We start from the raw sequence: 19,192 nt of genomic DNA, 5'->3' as shown, positions 1-19,192 counted from the left end.
GTGCTGAAAATTGGATGTAGCTGTAGTTCTTGTTCTGGATTTCTGAACTTTTAACACAAAAAGCCGTGTTTGTGTGTCGTCTGTGTGCACGCATCCTTCGTATATCTGACCCCTGGACTGTGACGTGGGCGAGCGGCGAGGCTCTGAAAGCGTTTGCTCCTCGCAGTGATGATGGAGGCTGTGCTGGTTCAGAGAGATCAGGGCAGGCACTCAGACTGGAAACAGATTGGCCTCAGCGGGCTGTTATCAGATCAGCTGTTCAGGCCTGCAACACCTGAGAGGGGGGAGGGGAGGTGAGAGTGACACCCCAACCCTCCCCCAAAACACACACACAGACAACAAGGTCAAAGACCAGGCTGTGAGTGTGTGAGAGTAGAAAAACAGATGTGAAGCAAACCTCCGGTGACGAGATGCAACAAAACACCAAAGGACGCCGACGGTAAAGAGCACATGTCGCCCTCGCAGCACAAACCACCTGTCTCGGAGACTTCACCTCATCACAGCAGCGCATCGCGGCGTGAGGAGACGGACGAGCTGAAGCCGATCAATCGAGCCGCTGATGGATGAAGGGAGGAGCTGCAGGTCTGGACTCGACCCGGCAGGACTCAGGAATGTAAGAGGCGGAGGAGGGTGGAGGAGGACAGAGAGGAGGGGGAGACCATTTGACAGAGCATTTGGTGTCAGAAAACCCCGTCAGTAAGCTCTGGCTCATCTCCACACTTATTTGTTTTTCCTTGAGGGAAAAACTCCTTGATTAACGTTAAAGTCCAGATCCAGTGTTTCCCACAGATGTCGATCAGTGCTGCATCTGTGCTTTTATAAAAGTCCCCTCTGTAATGTCATGCAAATAAATACCCGAGCAGTGAAAGCCGTGTTCGAACTCCATGGTTTCGGTGAGATCGGTGTAGTTCGTGCAGCAGATGATTTCATATGTCATGAAAATTGCTCACAAGTGGATACAGGTACCAAAATTGGTGCACACACCCGTTTTTTCACAATAGCTGCCAGCTCGGGCAGGAAAATGTCACGTACAGCTGCTCTTTTTCCCTTTTCAATGATCTTAGTGTCAGATTGAACATTTTTCTTTTTTTCTGTAGTAGTAGAGGCTGTAATTTTGTTTCTCCTCCGTCTCCTGGTGGACTCCTGGCACTCGTCCCTGCATGCCTGACTCACCAATGGCTCCAAGAAGCAGTCTGAAAATACTGAAATAACTTCAGCGTCCGTACACGGTCGACAAATGAAGCTTTACTGCAAATTAGTTCTTGTTTTATTGTCCTCCTGGGCAGCTGGGTCAGTAGATGTGTTTTACTGGTCACAACAAAAGCCAGTTTAACGTTTTATGAACATCTTGCATCATCCACCCTGACCTCCTCCCTACACTGACTCTTTGCTCTACAGGAAGCTTTCCAAAGAAACAGGACGTCAAACCATCTGCTGCAATCTTCCTTACACAGTTTCAACATCTGTGTGAAGAAGACGGTGATAATGCTATAAGCTCCGCCTCTCTGATCCTCGCCATTTCTACACAAACTTGAATTTTATCCTCCGCTGCTGGATACTGTGGCGTGAATCACACCAGTGTTACCAACCATTTCAGCTGTTCCCAGTCAGTCCTTCCCATCCCCCCCAATTTCCCCCTTTTTTTTCATCACTCATTTCCTTCTTCCTGTTTCCTGTTGGGCTCCACTTCCTGTTCTCAGGGCTGTGCTGTCGGAGGACATCTCGTTCTCCTCCAGTTGGAGGATAAAAGTGCGCAGAGGTTTCAGACTCCTTGTTGTTTTGTGATTAAGTAACACTTGTTGTTTTCTTCGTGTCTGCTTTCCTCTGTTGGGCTGGAACATTTCCAGGATGGGAAGTGACGTCGTGCTGTGGTTTTATAAGATTTTCTGTAGTATTGAATCCCTGTTAGGAGGCAAACGGACAGGAGATGATCAAATCTGAACAGATCTAAAGCTAGAAAAACTACCTTTTGCTCTGGTCTTGATTGCCTTGTTATAACAGATGCTCAAACAGGGAGGTAGATGTTGCATGAGAGAGGCTGTATGTGCACAACGCAGTCCTGTAAACACTACAGAAAGACATCTGCAGTGTGGATTCTCAGAGATCCATGAACCTATTTGTGCTTTTTACTAAATATTGTTAGGTTTGCTGTTCAGGTTCCTCGAGGAAACGTTTGCAAGCTCCGGACGTGCAGTCTGCCACTGACAGCATTTAAAATGTAAAACCTCTTTATTCTTACAAAGAGGCTTGCATGGTGTGTTTTTATCCTCTGTGGGCTTTTGAACTAATTAGGTTTAAACGCAGTGACACTGTCATCAGTCAGTGTTGCACATGTGGTTGGATTAGAAAAAACTGTTGATGAATGTTGACTAAAACCAGAGGAACAGCTGGAGACGGTTAAAGTTTACATGTAAAAATGTTACAAAAGCTCAGAGCCCGTTTCCATCGCGCTGTGACTTTGCTGCTGTCTGATGATGCAGATGTTTCTCAGTTTCACTCCTCCAACCAGCAGGAAGAGATCAAACACCTGCTCCCAGCCAATCACAAGGCAGGATACTACTTAAGCTCTCACTCTCTCTTTTTTAAAATTTGGATTTTCAAAGGTCCAGATAATATTTCTCCAGACAGACACGCAGAGGTCACACGAGCTTTAAACATCTGTCGCCTGACCACGCTGTCACTGTAAATGGGCTTCGTGTGTTTTGGTCTTTCTCTGTTTTGGCTACAGACTGACAGATAAACCTTTGTGTGTGTCTTTTGTCTGAGGCATGTCAGTACTCGCCGTTCTCTCCACATTTTTCCTTTAAACCCAGTAAATCTGGAGCCAGCTCTCTCTGTCTGCAGCTCCAGCACACAAACCTGCGCGTTTAATCACGAAGCTCCACGAGAAAATACTTCATTGTTTCAGATCCATTTAAATCGTATCTCTGCTCATATTGTGCGTTTAAACCCGAGGATCTTCAAGGCTTTGCCTTTTCCAAACTATTAAAGCCTCTGAGTCATCCTTAGTGGCTGACATACTTAATTATCACCATGAACTCAAAGTATTTGTAGGTTTTCTTTGTAAAAACTCTCGCGAAAGCACCAAATGTGATTGTCTCATTCTCTAATGAATGCAACATCCTCTCCTGTTTGCTTGGTAAAAATGCAGAGACCGGCTACTTTAGGGCACGTTGAGCTTTTAAAGAATAAAACTGTATGAAGCATTTATGTAACGTGTGAACTTTGTCTTTATTTTGCAGTCAAACAGAAAATGGGTTTAAGGTTTTACCTGCACTCGGTCAGCTTTCTTTGCATGTAAAACAAATCTGCAATTAAAATGTGAATCCAAACGTTTTGTTGGTGTTTGGGTCGAATCAGGTGGGCGAGATTGATGCTTCTCTGTTGGCCGCTGAAGGCTTGGAAGCATCTACAAATAAGCCACAACATCAGATTTGTGAGAACCAGGTCAGGATATTCTCCACAGTGTCCCTGTGGGTGCAACACACTGGCACACCTACCTGCTAATTGGTGCTAATAAAGACGTTTGTATCACAGAGCAAGCAGTGTTATTTGATCCTCCATTAAAAACGCAGCACAAAAACATTGGGGAGGTCCAGTTCAGTGACTGCAGTTAGCTGAGGTGAGACCCTGCAGACACCGAGCTGCTACATCTGCTTCACCCGTATGCAGGTGGATCAGTTATTAAAAATCCCCCCTGTACAGCTGTCCACAGACACCAAACCTTTCTTCCTACCAGCCAATAAACGTGCTTTTTAATGCTGAGAAGTTGCACATTTTAATGAGAGTCTATGGTGAGCTACTGGCTTTTGCAGCCACCAACATGTGGCCAAACAACTGCAAGGTTTGATGCTGCTTGAGTGTAACAGCTCACTTAATGCACAGATGCAAACATATAGAGTCATATGGAGTATACATAAATTGGCCAAATCAAGCGTGCAGAGCTACCTGCCGTGGCGAGCGCTGTGAATAAAGGAGCAGCTGAAAGTGCACCTACATGTTTCACTATTTAAACATTTGTTTGTGCTGTAGTTTGCTAATGAGACCTCGTCCTCCAGAGTTGGTGATTTTCTTTCTTTCTTTCTTTTGGTCTTTATTGGACAGGACAGATATAGAGGAGAGTAGACAGGAAAGAGAAAGAGAGGGCAAGAGGAAATGTGTCTCAGGAAATGGTCCAGGATGGAATCAGACCCAGGCAGGGTCGCCTGCTCAGCCAGAGCCACTCCAAGTATTTCTTAGAAAGGTTTTTTTTTTTCTACCTTTATTTTTTATTGGTAATTTCTTGTGTAAATGTATTTGTTAAGGTTCTAAGTTCAAGCTAACTGCACGTAGTTTTTACATTTTAAAATGTTTACTTTGATAGTATTTGTGACTTTTTGAGAGAAAATCTGTTGTTTTGAACTTTAGCTTATAATCTTTTATTGACTTCCTGATTGGTCCTCACTCTACCACCTTTTTCTTCTTGTGCTTTTGTTCTCCTAGGTCAGGAGCGCTGAAGACTGTTTGCCTCCCTCTTCAGGCCCATTTTGGAACTGCAGCTTCACCCTCAGCTAACAGCTAACCGAGCAGTGAGACGCCTAGTTAGTGAAGCAGTGCTGTGGTTTGTGTTCTGACTGTTGGATGGCCACAGGAGTGAACTACTGGAACTCTTATGAACCCAGTCGCAAGGTGAGAAAGTCCCGAAGGTTCTGATTGGCTAATTGGTCAAAACATGGCGCTGACATCACACGAGCAGCAGGGTTTGTCAGTGTCATCAGGACTGCAGGAAGTCTGTGCTAGCTTGCAGTACTAACCTTTATTTGTGATGACAACGTGTTGCAGGTGAGAGAGAGTGTGTGGGGAGGTGAACAGGAGTCGAGTAGTGAGGAAGGAGGAGGTGGAGAGGGCATATGGGACACACAAGCCATGGAGGTCAAAGGTCAACTCATCTCAGCACCTGGTGAGAATAAACGCTGACATGTGGTGATGCTACACTCTCGAGTGTGTCTGTTAGCTGTCTCTTACGTGTGTGTGTTGCTTGCATGTTGCAGACCCTCTCACCTGCCCAGACAGGAAGCAGAGAGAGCGAATGGTGGAGCTACAGGAGAGGAGGCGGAGTCTCCAGGCGCTGCTTAGCAGCCGATTGGCTGAGCTGAGACGCATCTGTCTGCAGGAAGCTGTAAGTGATGTCATAAAAAGAGATGACAATATGACTAAGACACTGACAGTGCATTCCCACCTAAACCAAAGTCTTCTTAGCTCTGCAGCTAACTAGTCTTCTTCACTCTCCAACTAATCCTTTTATCCCTCTCTGCAACTAGTCCTCTCCACGTGGTCTTCAGATGTTTTTATCTGGTGCTTGAACCTCTGCAGATGCTCTTTTTATGTCTCTAACTAGTCTTCTCTATCCAGTCCCCAACCTCTGATTACTTCAGCCGACTCTACCTTAGTTTATACTTTAACAGTGACTAAAGTAACTGCCAGATAGCTGTAAGTTGGGTTTTCCTGTGTTTTCCTGGGTCAGGAGCTGACGGGTGCAGTGCCCAGTGATTTCCCCCTGGAGGCAGGGGAGAAGCCCCCCTGTGTTCGTAGGAGAGGTGGGACGTCCCGCCAGGGAAACAGGAAGTGTCGAGTAGAGGTGAGGAGCTGAGGAGTGATTTGACTCTAAATAATTTCAACAGTGGTGGAGAATTTTACTGTCCCCCTCTGTGTGTGTTTCTGTGTGTGTTGTTTTGTTGTTGATGGAACAGTTTTGACCTTCATGTGTGTTTCAAGCTGAGGCAGTCTGTTTGTATATCCCTGTGCGTGCATGTGTTGGTGTGACCTTTAGGTATTTGCGTGTGTTTTTTCTTTAGGAGGAAGACGCTCAGCGTTCGAAGCCGAAGAAAAATTTATTCAGCGGAGCTCTGAGGAAACACAGCGACTCTGAGCACAACGCACACACGCAGACACACACACACCACGGGAAGAGGACTGTCCACAGAGGCTGCCACACAGGTAACACACACACACACACACACACACACACACACACACACACACACACACACACACACACTCAATACACATGCATTCCCTAGGCGCTCTCCCTACCCCTAACCATCAAAAATGAAAGCCTAATCCTAATCCTAACCATAACCTAACTGTAACCCTGACACTAAAACCACATTTTGAGCCTCAAAATCCCTTCAAAGTGGTGGGCATAGCAGCTTGCCAAATTTATGTCCTCACAAAGATGTCTAAACAAGTACAGACACACACACACACAGTATCCGGTTTCTGCTGCCATATTCACCTGGCACACATTTATGATACAGATGGTACCTGACCCATCTCGTTCTTCTATAGGGGAGCACTTGCAAAAAACAACAAAGACTTCACAGGGCAAGTGCTGTTATGCTCTGGTGCTGTATAAATAAAATTAATACTGTCATCCTCCAGTTGAGAGGTTTTCAGGTATAGTTGCTATGTCATGTTTATAAGGCCTAATCAAAAACGTACATACATGTATCTCTAGAAACCGAAAGCCTGATTGAAGTTTGGGTACTATCCTCTTCAGAGTAGTCACCTCACTCAGTGATACACTCGGGTCACCCTGGAAACTCTGTCGGCACATCAACAACAACATCAACACGTCCTGCATCTCGTGACAGCAGGCCATGAACTTGAGTTTGGTTTGCATCAAATAACCTCCCGCAGATGTCTCAGGACATTATGAAGCAAATAGTATTAATTTATGCAGCACTTTTCACAGATAGGAGGCACAAACTACTTTGTACTTTACTGATCTCTTTAGAAAGTTATTAGACCTCTTAAACTAGTTCCTAGACCTGTGCAGTGTGTACTCCGATCTCTGCAGGTAGTGTTATTACCGCTCTAACTCGTCCCGCTACCTCAGAAGTCCTCATACATCAGAAAGCGAGTCCCCAGAACCCTGCAACGAGTCTTCACACTCTGCAACTTATGCATCCATTTTCTAAATAATGCGAGGACTGGTATGTATCCAGTTTGCCAGGCTCTGGTCAGATCGCCTGGTTCACCAACCTCCAAAACTGGTCCTCAGATTTCTGCAACGAGTTCAAGAGGTTTAAAAAAATGTTGCTAAAAATCCCAAGTCAACGTAAATGTTTCTGACTGACTTTTAAAAGTCTACAGAATACTCCTGCCAGGGATTCAGAAACTGCACTTCACAGGTTTCTGACATTACCTTCGCATCTCACTCATGCCCAAACACACTAATTCCTTCCTAGGTGAGGAGAACTTTCACATCATGGACATGGAAGGCCTTTCTTATCTGCGCAGGTTTGTTCACATGCGAGTGGTCAGAGGCTGGGACTGGTCAACGTGAGGAGAGAAGGGGGATACAGTTTATGCTTTTTGTAATCTCATCATTACTATCACATCTCACATGTTTTCATTTGAGTCCATTATGTAACGTTCGCGCAGTGAGTAAAACCCTGCAATCAGCTCTAGTCAAAGATATGAGTCTGTTTGCATCACACTCACTGACCTCACAACTAAATTAATCAGTTTCCTGAAAGCCGTCCTCTTTGGAGGGTCTTCAAAGGACTAAAGACGCAGAAGGCGCAGTCAGTGCGATAGATGTGACATAGATACACATGCATACATATGGAGACACTCACAGCTGGCAGTAGATGAGAAGCCATTGTTTCAGGAAGATGAGGAAACCAGCGTCTTCCTGCTTTTATTCTTACTCTGTTTCTGTGTGTGTGTGTTTCCAGACGACACAGTGAGGTCAGAGAGCAGCTCGACATCAGACTCAACAGGACACGACAATGGTAATGAACACACACGCGCGCGCACACCCTTCTATCTGTACGAGGACCATCACTTAATGTTTTTCCAACACTCCTGAGCCCGAACATAAACCCGATTCTGATGTAATCCTGAAACAGAAGGTCTGTGCTGTGGACCTGCTCTCACTCTGAAGCTCTCAGTGGTCCTCGCAAAGATGGATGTACAAGCAAACACACTGTAAAACTGGTAGTGTAGCTGCAGCGCCCTCAGCTGGCTGACAGGAGGAATAACAGTAAAAGTTGAATGCAGTTCTGGTCTCGTTTTGGAGAACTGCACGGCTGCTGGCAGTGAATAGGCGAACAGACTGATTCGGCATAGGATGTTTTGATTATTTAGCATTTTTTTTTATTTTTAACACATGTTTTTATTCTCTCTCTATATTTTTATCATAAGACATTTTGTATACTAGACATCAGGCAAACACTAGACAGTTAATCAGTTAATTATTTTATCTATTTCATAATGTGCAGGTTTATCGATCTTTTTAAAGGGCGTGTTTATGAATGTGATGTTTTCCCTGCTACACTGTTCCGAAATTAAATGTCCTTAAATGATAAGACCTGCTTGTCTTACAAACATCGTGATATCTGACATAATCTTCATTGTGTACGGTTACCATGGTTACAGCTGTCTTTATCCTGACTTACAATATCATAAGGAAAATATAAGTGATTGACAGCTTTTATAAGTTGAACTGAGGTATAGATTTCAATTAAAGTTAATATTTCTAGCACAAGTAAATTTCTGTCTATGTATCTGGCAGATGACGGTGTGTCTCAGTGTCGCCCCCTGCTGGTTTCTTCTGGGTCTCCGGTGGAGGTTTTCTATCAGAACAGAACCAGGAGGAACTCCGTGCACAGGTACAGCTCAGAGCACGTCCACATTTGTGTCACGGTCTGTGATCTCATGATCGGAGCTCACAGATTTCTTGAGGTTTCATGTTCGGCGTCACCTCATCATGTTTGGTTTTGGAAGCACGAACAGCCCCTCCCCTCTGTATACTGAAAATATTTCCTTTTGTCTTTCAGAACTGAGCATCTGGACAGCCAGAAGCCCCTCCCACTGCCTCCCTCACAACCTCCTCCCCCTCCCCCTCGCTCTCAGGACTCCTCTTCCTCTGGCCCGTCTGACCCTGGAGCAGGAGGGGAGGTAGGACTCAAGGCTAATGCAGCTCGCCGTAGTAACAGCTCTGATGGCCTCCTGGACCGCATCACCCCTCCTGAGGATGATGTTGGGGTGCAGCAGGGGGGATTGTGGGTAAACGGACTGCCGGGGTCCAGAGGAACAAGCACAGCCGGCGCGTATTGGAACTCGGAGACGCTGACAGACGGACGGTCGAGGGCAAATAATGGAGTCAGCGATGGGAGAGGAAAAGGGGGAGGTGCAGGGCGAGGAAGGGGAGGAGGAAGGGGAGACAGAGGAGGAAGAGGAGCGGGGTACAGCGATGTCCTGCTGGACTATGTTTGGGGAAAACAGCAGCAGCTGCAGAGACAGCATTCTCAGCCCCACAGACAGCCAATCACATCGCAGCAGCAGGTAGTCTACAATGGCTACTCCCAGCAGCCATCAGGAGCCCCGCCCACCTACCGCGGCCCCCAAGGTGACCAGCGGCGGGTCACGGTAACCCGAACCAAATCGTGCGGTCCGTTCCTCCCGGTGCAGCAGAGCCAGACTGATACCCACAATCCCCCTCTGGTCGCCATTCAGCCCGACCCCCACCCCCACCTGCTGCCGCCCCGACCCCCTCAGCTGCCCCCCAACCAGGACTCCCAACTGGAGGAGGCCACCAGGAGCCTCCACAAGGCCCTCGCCCTGGAAGGTGAGTATTGTTACCCTTTAGCTGCTCTGCACTTCCTGTACGGAGGCTTTGGGCTCATTAGCTTACAGCTCAGCCTCTCTTACCTCCTGATGTTTGCTGATCTGTGAAGCTGTGAAGCTCAAACGTGTTGAATGTTTCATGGGATGGAGATAAAACTGGGTCAGTGCAGCAGAAACTGTCTACTGGTGTACTGCAGTGAGGAGGTGATGCCACCTGGTGGAAGTCAGACAGAATAACACAAATATGTTTGCTTCATCCATTCATTGCTTACCCACGCTTGCATCTCTGGGCAATCATCTAAGCAGAGAAGCTAAGACTTCTCTAGACCTCACGTGATTCTGCAGCATGTCCTGGGTTTGCCCCAGGGTCTCCTCCTGGTAAGACTCACCTAGGAGGTGTCCAGAAGGCATCCTATTCATCCTGAGTCACCGAGCAGGGGCTCTACTCTGGCTCTCAATCCCTCTGTCCGTCTCACGATCCACTCTCCCTTCACTTATTTAAATCCCAAGATATTTAAACTCTTCCACTTGGGGCAGCAACTCATCCTGGACTCCATAGTCCCGAAGTTGGAGGTGCTAATTCTATTCCCACTCTTTCCCACTTGGCCGGAGACTGCCTCAGTGTAAACTGGAGGTCACCGCCTGTTGTTTGTTTCATCACTCAATTTGTCTACACTGCATCAAGTCAACTTTATTGTCTGTTATCAAGTCTCAGGCGCACTACCATAGAGTTTAAATAGAAGGGTAAACGGCGCTCACTCCTTCTGTGACCTCATTTCTAGTTTCACTTCTTGTTTAATGTAACCCGATGTTCATTTATTGAGTTAGTAGATAAAACAGGGTTTGTGTATTCAGACAGATAAGTTGTTACCACACGAGCGTGTGGTGACACATAATGACACAGGTGGTTTAAAAACACCCGGATTGTAACCATCAAAAGAATCAGAGTGAAACCTCAACCCGTTCATGAAGCTTAGCTAACCAGTGAGTGATCGGTTAGCTAAGTGACTTCCTCTATTTATTTTTTTTAAATGTGTAATCTAAGGTTCAGTACACGTAACAGTGCAACAGACCACTGTGGTTTGATGTGGGTGTCATTAACAACTGTGGTTATACTGAGAGTCTTTAAACCATATCTTCTACCTAGACACAGCTAAAGTCTGCAGGGGATTCAGAGGTTGGACTGAACCTGCTGAGATGGCTGACGATTAAAGACAGTCAGCTCAGTGAAACTTGCTCTGAGTGTGGTGATGGGAGAAGTTTCCATGGAGCAGAAACTGTGATGAGCTGTTGATGTGTGATTGACAGGTCTGAGGGACTGGTACCTAAGGAACACCTTAGGCTCCTCCCACCAGAACCAGGCCAATGGAAAGGTGACCGCAGGGACCAACGGCAGTAAGATGAATGGAGGGGTCAAAGGTCAGGCGGGAGGAGGCGGGGCTCTGCAGCGGAGACGGACGACACACGGTGTCATTCAGCAGTCGGCCTATCAGACGGAGACGAATCATCATCATCACGCTGCGCCGCATCACAAACACACGCTGCCGCATTCAGCCACGTTCCACGGACACCCGCTGCACGGCAGGTATGGGTCAGATGACCACGCCCCCCTTTATACTCAGATGTTTGTTGCATAGTTTAAGACGCAAATGTGTCCGGACTAAAAGTAGATTAAAATCATAAAAACCTGCTAAAATCTACTGGATCCTTTTTTCGAAGCACGGGTTTTCTTCACTTCTAGTCTTTGCTTTGAAAGCCGGAGCGTCCGACTCGTCTTTGATCACAGCAGGTTCTTTATTCCAGACACGGCAGCAAAAACTTGCTTAGATCTTCCAACATGACTATCCTCAAGCTCGATGATGGTAATCAGTGTAAATTAGTCAAAACGTATTCAGCAGAGAGCGCTTCTCCTCAGCTTTGAGCCTTGAAGCCTCCTCGTTACAGATCCGCTCCAACCTGCTGGTCACCGCGGTCGGTCCGAACCCTGAAGAACTCTTATCCTCTGTTCAGCAGTAATGTTTGTTTTGAAGCTGCAAGAGTGATATTTAAAATGAGAACAAATGTTAAAGTACCTAAAAGGTCAAACAAAAGCAGCGCAATGAGTTTGAGGCGACTTTTAGGAAGACTTTCCTGCTGTGTGGGTAAATATCCATTTCTGTCCTTCCTACAGGTCTGTGGATGGCTCGCTCTACCACGACTCGTTTCCTGCTCAGAAACAGGAAGTCCCTCTCAGAGATCCGCCGATGGACCAACCGTCTCCTGGGACTCTGGTCTGACTCAGCAACCAATCACGATGCTGAGAGGCAGGCAAAGGGACTAATTCCAGGCTGGCTTCCTGGGATGAGCAGTATGAAGGAATGCGTGTCCAGGTGTCTGAATCAAACACACCTTGGTACTGATGAATGGAAGTTCCTGATCGTACAGGATGGAAAACCCCGCCCGCCTCGTCCTCGTCTGCCCTCAGGGTCGAGCTTCTGTTTGTAAAAATGAACCAAACCCCAGACCAGGTCCAAGGAGGGAGGAGGTCCAACCCTCCTCCCTCCTTGGACCTGCTCCTCGCTGCTCGGGTCACTGCTGCTCTGCTCGGTGAACTTCTTCTATCAGGGATGGACTTTAAGTCAACAGCTGCTTTTCCACCAAACTCTCCAGAAACATCAGTTCTATTAGGAACTAATGACAGGAAAAAGTTCCTGCAGCAATCTGTGTTGCAAAGAAGAAGATTGAGCGATTTCCTCTGACAGTTGTCCCCTGCAGGCATTAAAGTCTGGATTCAGAAAGTAATCTGTCTCGTTCTGCTTCGCCCTGATTACTGCCACCAAAAGTGTCATCTGCTGTGGAAGATGCTACATTTCTGGACTAATTAGAGATGTTCACATGCACGACCTGCCCTGAGATTTCTCAAACTATCCTAACGGCTACTTCACTCTGAGGGATTTTAGTTTCTAACATGTAAGCGACGTAAATGGTCGTGGCCAAATCTTTGGTTCTCTTCGCTCAATGGAGTCGCAGTTCTCAGAGAAACGAACTCAGCCCGATGATCATTGGCCAAAAGCAGCCGTAACTGTTCAGAAAGGAAGGTCCGGGTTCCTACGGTGGCATCAGACTGATGCTGAAACACCAGCCACATGCTGTACGCGTCTTTTCCAAATACATTTTAAGATTTATTGTTAAAAGCTGCAGATGGACGAGCCGAAGACGATTCTCTGCTTTTGTGGAAGTCGTTATTTCTCAGGCGTTCAGATTGAAGATGGAGATACGGCGTCTCTCACAGGTTCCTGTTTCTGGGATAGCTAGAACAAAGACTTCTGGAGTCCTTTCAGAGATGCAGCCATTTTCTGAAAGGTTTTAGATTAAAGCAGAAACTGAACAAGGTGTCCGTGGCTCTGTTCCTACACCCTTCAGACTGTGCTTAGACAATCAGACTCTCAAAACACCAACGAGGAGGACGTACCTCCTCTGAAGACAGATGACATCACCAGCTACCTGCAGCCAACCAGCAAAGCGCAAAAAGAACTTTTTGGTGACTTGATCAGGTGACCTGTCGATCCCTCAGGTGAGTCCAGGCAGGGAGCGTCGCGGTGAGGTTCTCCAGCGTTCTCCCGGTTTGGACTCAACATCTCTGCACTAAAACTCGAGCACCGAGTTTACTGACACCAGCTGAACTGTCGCTGCTGCTGTTTGTGGCTTTAAGCAGCTGCAAAGCGCTCGAGTAGAAACCAAACGTGAACAGAATAAATCCTCTGAAGTAAACGGAGCTTCCCACCTCACTGCTGCAGAGGGACTCACAGAAGCTGACGTACTCACGAGCCTTTCCTCCGAAAAGGGAAATATTTTCTGTACGCGTTAATTTATCTGACAACTTTAGATACTTGGAAACGAGGATGCTTGCAAACGGGACACTTTAAAAGCCGATACAAACTGCTGAAAGGTTCATTTGGTTTCTGAAAACTCGACTTTTTAACCGAGTCGAAGGATTTGAAATGTGAATATCTGACACTTTTCATTTTAGTAATTCACTTCTAATCATTTTAAGGTTTGGATAGTTTGTTGGTTTCCACTGCAGGAACACCGGAGAGGTTTTATGGTAAAGTTTTACATTTAGCAGCACTTTGCAGTGAGAAATGACAAACGCAGAAAGTTTATTTTTATTTTAACCCCTGGCAGCTGTTTCTTATCAAAGAGCCATTTTCACACATGCAACTCACACAGCTTTACTATGACTTCAGCCCATGTCCAGCTCAGTCAGATCACAAATAAACCAGTATTTAATTCCCGAGTGCAAAGTCGACGCTTTAGCCGATGCATGAATTCTGGTGCATCGTGGCCTCCGAGCTGCCCATTCCAGGCAGTTTAACCCCAGAGAGTAATTTACAAATGTGACAAAGGAAACTTAAACTCTTGTAGTCTGAACCTAGAATTTGAACGACTAGCACATATTTTGTCAGAACCACACCTGGAAGACTCCTTTCAGGGCAAAACAAAGGCACATGGTCGGTAAACGCCTCCTTTAGGGAATGTGCTTGAGATGGCCCACAATGAGTGGGGCTCTATGGCGCTCTTCCACAGGTCACTGATTCGGTTTAGAGGATCCTTTTTAGAAATGTTAAAGGGGAAGTCTTCAGTTTATCATTAGACATCAGTAGAACACCAAGACATCACAAGAATCCCCTCAAAATGTTCAACTACTGTTCCTATAAAAAGCAAAAGACACTAATTAAGTTTGGCTGCCATCCCCTTTGGTGAAGGCTTCTCTCATTTGTTTCCAATACTCTTTTCTATGGAGCTGAAACTTTGGATTGTGGTAAAATATCTTTTTTTAGTTATTAGGTGTTCGGCAGCCTCCTGAGATGAGTCGCCTTCATGCACCACAAACAGCTGCTTCTAGATTTTCATAAGGTCTTAACAGACCAGTTGGCACACATTAGCAGAGTGACAGCTGAGAAAGTTGTTTGCATTTGTGAAAATTACAGAAGAAGAGTTAATAAATATTTAAGCGATTTGGCTCCGGTGACTCCCATTCATTGAGGGTTTTGCATTAACAGGAAGTGTAAAGGCTCTTTGTTGAATGAGGCACCAATTCAAGGAAAATACCCCACAGCTACCCGTAGTTCCTGCACTGGAAACCCCTCCCCAGTTTTTGTTGTTCATGTTTTTTTAAACAGTGAATCCAGATTATGATCAGCAGATGAATCCATAATGAAACAGTCATCAGCTGCGACACAGTTTATTCTCGCAGAAAGACGAAAATAGTCACATCTAAGGGAACCAGGAGTTGTTTGATCAGACACTCGATTGATTAAGAGGGATCGCTTTGGAGGTTTCTGTATTTGTGGTTTAAATGAGATCCAGATGTGGAGAAACAGCATCAGCAGCTGGAAAGCTGCAAGAACCACTCAGACTTTCTGCCCCATTCGGAGCCCTCAGTGAAGCCATTGTCCTGCTGAGCTGACCGGGACTCCAAGTCCAGGACGACTGAAGCAATAAGAGGAGCTGTTCCAAGTTTCCCTTTGCAAATTTTATCGCTCTTTCAGGAAAAAAAAAAAAGCATTTGCAGCGACAATCAGGAAATGTCACAGTCGTCACAGTAGTGACTGTTTAATCGATGAATTAGAATTTATTCTGTTTTTTTCTTTTGTTTTTTTGGTACTCTGCTCCAGAAAAAAGATTTTATAAAAATGCCCGTGAATGAAATGCAGCTTTTTCAGCGCTGTGAAGTCAGTGTTATTAATCCATAAGTTATTGATCAGGATCTGTGTCCACACGTTCCTACTGTCTGTATTTATTGATCGTCTTTCAGCGTGCGGTTGTCTTCATAAGCTGCAGCTTTGCCTGACCCAGTCCCAGCTTTGTATTTTTAAATTCAGCTTCACTGAAACCGGCCTGACCTCCAGCTTCCCCCACAATGAAGCCGCGGTCACATGACCCAATATGACGACAAACTCAGACCAAGTCGGTAGATCAGACTGAGACTTGAGAGGTTACGATACATCAAAGAAAGTTTCTCAGGTCACAGATTCACTTTAGAAGAAGATTTTAAGACATTTTAAAGGTGAAAACATCAGATTTGTGTTCTATCACAAAAGCAAAAATCATATCTGATTTAAGTTTGGCTGTCGTCCCAGTTAGTGTAGGCTTCTCCCATTTAGCACTATCCTGTTTCCAGCGCTCTTCTGTTGATTTCAGTGTGGATCTCAAACTTGCTCAGAGAGCAAACGTCAACTTTAATTTTGAGGATCGAGAGAGCTGGATCTCCAGTTTTCACACATGACCTGTAGCCCAGAACTGTTCCAGGACTTACCCAAATACATAAAGTGGTCTTTAATCTGCTCCAGCTCTTGGATGTCTGGTGTCATGTAGGAGAGCCATCTTTGAGACAGTCCAGAGTGATTTGGTGCCTTATGAAGCTGAAGCTTCAGGCTATTTTCTAATACTGTTGAATCAGACATGAATGAGTATTTAACCTGCCAGCTGCTTAGGAAAAGTCATCGATAATGGGTTGTGGGTATGGCTGAATAGACCAACTAACAGTAGGGTGCATTCAGCACGAGAATAAATCTATTTCCAGCAGTGTAAGAATAGTCCAAATAGTGTCTTTACTGGAAGAGCCCACAGTGTTAGGAGGATGAGCTACGCCTGGTTTTCTTTAAAAACTAACAGGCCTGCCCATATTCTCTCCAGTCTCCAAGGATCATATTTTATCAAGCGTTGTTGAGGTCGAACATTCAATGGAAACCAAATGAATTTAAGGAATTCAGCAGCAGGTGATTCGGAAGAGACTGGGAATGTTGTATTGACCTGGGAGTGGGTAATGGCCAAATCCAAATCAGGGCCATTTGTTTGCATTTTTTAGGCACGTTTGCAAAACGTTTCAGTCATATTTTGCGTAAGCATCGCCGACCTCCAGAGATCCAGGCAGGGTGTTGGATAGTTTTATTTTTCTGTCTGGAAGTCTGGTCATGTGACCCTCCGGCTTCAGAAAGTCTCAGCATGCCCCTCTCCTCACTCCACGCTCACACCAAAGCAGAAACATGTGAAGATACGATGTAAATACAGCACGCGTGTTCACGACTGTTCGAGCTGCCGTACTGCTCTACCTGTACATAATACTGCAGCGCCACTAAACATACTGCAGTACCAGGATATAATGGTGTGGTACCAGTCTGAATATTTGTCACATTCTGTACTCTCCAGTACCAGTATTAGCTTGAGTGCAGTGCTGTACTCCTGCTGTAGTACTGGTAATGTGCAGTGCTAGTATTCAGGGACCAGGACTGCAGACGTGCTGATGTCCAGGTTCAGTGGAGCCTCTCTCAACCAAACCCTGTACAGTATTTTGATGATTTAACATTTCTTTCTTTCTGTGTCTCAGTATGAGAGAAAATTTCCTCCAGCTGAGTTAAGTACTTGGATTTTTAGGTTAAAGCTCTGTTTCCTGTACTGCTGAAGTTGTACTAGTCTCCAGTACAGCTCTTTGCTCTGGGGCCTCCTGCTGCCATTCTGTGTCCCAGTTCAGGTCCAGGACCAGCTGTAGTACCACTGTGTGGACTGTGGCTCTGCTACGATGCATTCAGGTGCACTGTGTACAGTCTGTTTTTTTCTGCTGTACAGTAACTCTGTTTAAAAAAAGGTTTTCTATTGGTCGTTTGTACTTTTTCCACTCTGAACTCTTTCTGATGTTTCATGATGGAAATGAAGCTTGGTGTAAATAAAGCCTGAGGCTGTCAGCAGGTGCTTTTTAAATAAAGATTTCTCTTCCTTTAGATCTGCAGTGTTTTATTGTTGGATTTTTTTTTTCCAGCGCAGTCACACAGGGGAGTAAGTGTTAGATCCTCTTGTTTCCTGGCTGTTTGTACTCGTTTCTCACAAGTAAATGCAAGTGTGCAAACATCACGATGCCAACAATGATCTGAGAAAAGAAAATTCACTGACATCTGTAGTTCAGTGTGTCTGAAACAACTTTACTGCGCGCACAGTAAAATAATACTGACAATGTAGGGACTCAAAAAATGTCTAAGGACACAGTCTTACCTGCCTCAAGGAACTTTATATTGTAAAGTAGACTCTACTATAATACAGAGAAAACCCAAACAATTACATGGTCCCCGATAAGCAAGCGCTTTGGCGACAGTGGGAAGGAAAAACTTGCTTTTAACAGGAAGAAACCTCCAGTAGAACCAGGCTCAGGGCGGGGCAGCAATTTGGTTCAAACAGTTGGGGTTTGTGGAGGAAGACGAGACAAAAACATGCTGAGGAAGAGAACCAGAGATTAATACTACCTAATAATTAAATGCAAAGTGGTGTAAAAACACAGTGATTAATGAAGAAACACTCAATGCATCAGCAGCCTCGGCCTATTGCAGCATAACTAAGGGAGGATTCAGGGTCACCTGATCCAAAGGCGCTCTGTGCCATGTACAAAGTCACTTCAGCCATCTTTCCTCCCTGTTCTGATGCTCTGTTCAAACTTCAGCAGGTCGTCTTATCCACATCTGCTTACTTCAATAGATTCAGCTGCTGCCATGTGATTGTCTGATCACATATTTGCATAAATAACCAGCTGAACAAGTTTGCCTGACAAAGTGCTGATGTGTTTAGTGTGCGGTCCAGCAGTAGGAAGTAATTGTGACAGAATATGCAAAGCAGAAACCAAATGAGTTCATTGTTTGAACAAATCTTAAACCCTTTTAACTCAAACTAAGGTCTGTTTAATACAACTAAAGAATTAGCGAAGACTATGAGCTACCTGTAAATGAACACTCAAGTTCATTATTGCTGCTATTTGTAATCACTATGTTATAAACTGTATACAAAGGATGGAAGACACCTCCATGACAAACATGTTTTTAGGTATTGCTGAATTGTGGATGTGGCGGTTGCTGTTTTTGTTATATTTGAATATAATTTTGCATGTGCATTGTTTTCATTATGATTCAGTGTATGACTGCTACTTTTGAGCAGGTCTCCTGAGAGATTTTGATCTAAATGTAAGATCCTGGTGAAACTGGGTATAAATTCATGTTCTTTCTATCAAGTGGAAGTTATTTAGAGAATTTAGGCTTTCTGACTCAAATTGTATTTTTTTAAAAAGAAAAACGTTTATTCCTTATATGTATATACATTTATTTATTTATTTTATTTTTTTCCACCAGAAATTTGCAGTTCTTTCTCAGACATTTGGCATTATTCTTCTCATAAATTTCCAATTATTGCTACGTCTTTTCATTGTACATTTGCAAAATTATTTCTCAAAAACTTATTTTTCATCTTTTAGTTTATAAATTTCCCATATTTTTGTCTGAAATTTGGTAGTATTTTTTTTTACATAAATTTGTCAATTTTTGCAAGGTTTTTTATTGTTAATTTAGAAGTTAATTTTGTAAACTTTAAATAATTTTATTTGAAATGTATCACTTTAACCTCCAACCATCAGAGGTTTTATTTCATTTATTTTTAAAATATCACACCCCCTCCCCACCACCCTGCAGCTACTTATATTTTGTTCGGATAAAAGCAGAAGGAGGAGAGGGAGGTCACGTCCTCAGTATCGGAACGCGGCCCGCCCTTCAGGGCACGTTGT

At 44.8% G+C, this 19,192-nt stretch overlaps 1 protein-coding gene across 2 annotated transcripts in view; it reads left to right on the top strand.

Moving 5' to 3' along the window:
* Positions 1 to 12,169, top strand: part of ccdc120a (coiled-coil domain containing 120a) — a 33,362-nt gene extending 21,193 nt beyond the window's left edge. Inside the window, exons 2-11 of one of the 2 annotated variants that reach the window (XM_085260108.1) lie at positions 4,483 to 4,668; positions 4,822 to 4,939; positions 5,031 to 5,158; positions 5,504 to 5,617; positions 5,835 to 5,976; positions 7,722 to 7,778; positions 8,561 to 8,657; positions 8,826 to 9,616; positions 10,924 to 11,200; positions 11,786 to 12,169. In XM_085260108.1, the coding sequence (XP_085116234.1) occupies positions 4,621 to 4,668; positions 4,822 to 4,939; positions 5,031 to 5,158; positions 5,504 to 5,617; positions 5,835 to 5,976; positions 7,722 to 7,778; positions 8,561 to 8,657; positions 8,826 to 9,616; positions 10,924 to 11,200; positions 11,786 to 11,891 (1,878 nt within the window). In that variant the 5' untranslated portion in view covers positions 4,483 to 4,620 and the 3' untranslated portion in view covers positions 11,892 to 12,169. The remainder of the gene's footprint in view (positions 1 to 4,482; positions 4,669 to 4,821; positions 4,940 to 5,030; positions 5,159 to 5,503; positions 5,618 to 5,834; positions 5,977 to 7,721; positions 7,779 to 8,560; positions 8,658 to 8,825; positions 9,617 to 10,923; positions 11,201 to 11,785) is intronic. The other variant, XM_085260107.1, reaches the window with a different exon arrangement.
* The last annotated feature ends 7,023 nt before the right edge of the window (positions 12,170 to 19,192 follow it).

Source organism: Mchenga conophoros, linkage group LG20 (genome assembly GCF_057382185.1).
Source record: "Mchenga conophoros isolate Kocher_MC1m ecotype Shallow Benthic linkage group LG20, M_conophoros_male_GT1.1, whole genome shotgun sequence".
NCBI classification, from domain to species: domain Eukaryota; kingdom Metazoa; phylum Chordata; class Actinopteri; order Cichliformes; family Cichlidae; genus Mchenga; species Mchenga conophoros.
The sequence above is the reverse complement of the archived record's forward strand: the minus strand, read 5'-3'. Positions and strand labels throughout refer to the sequence as shown.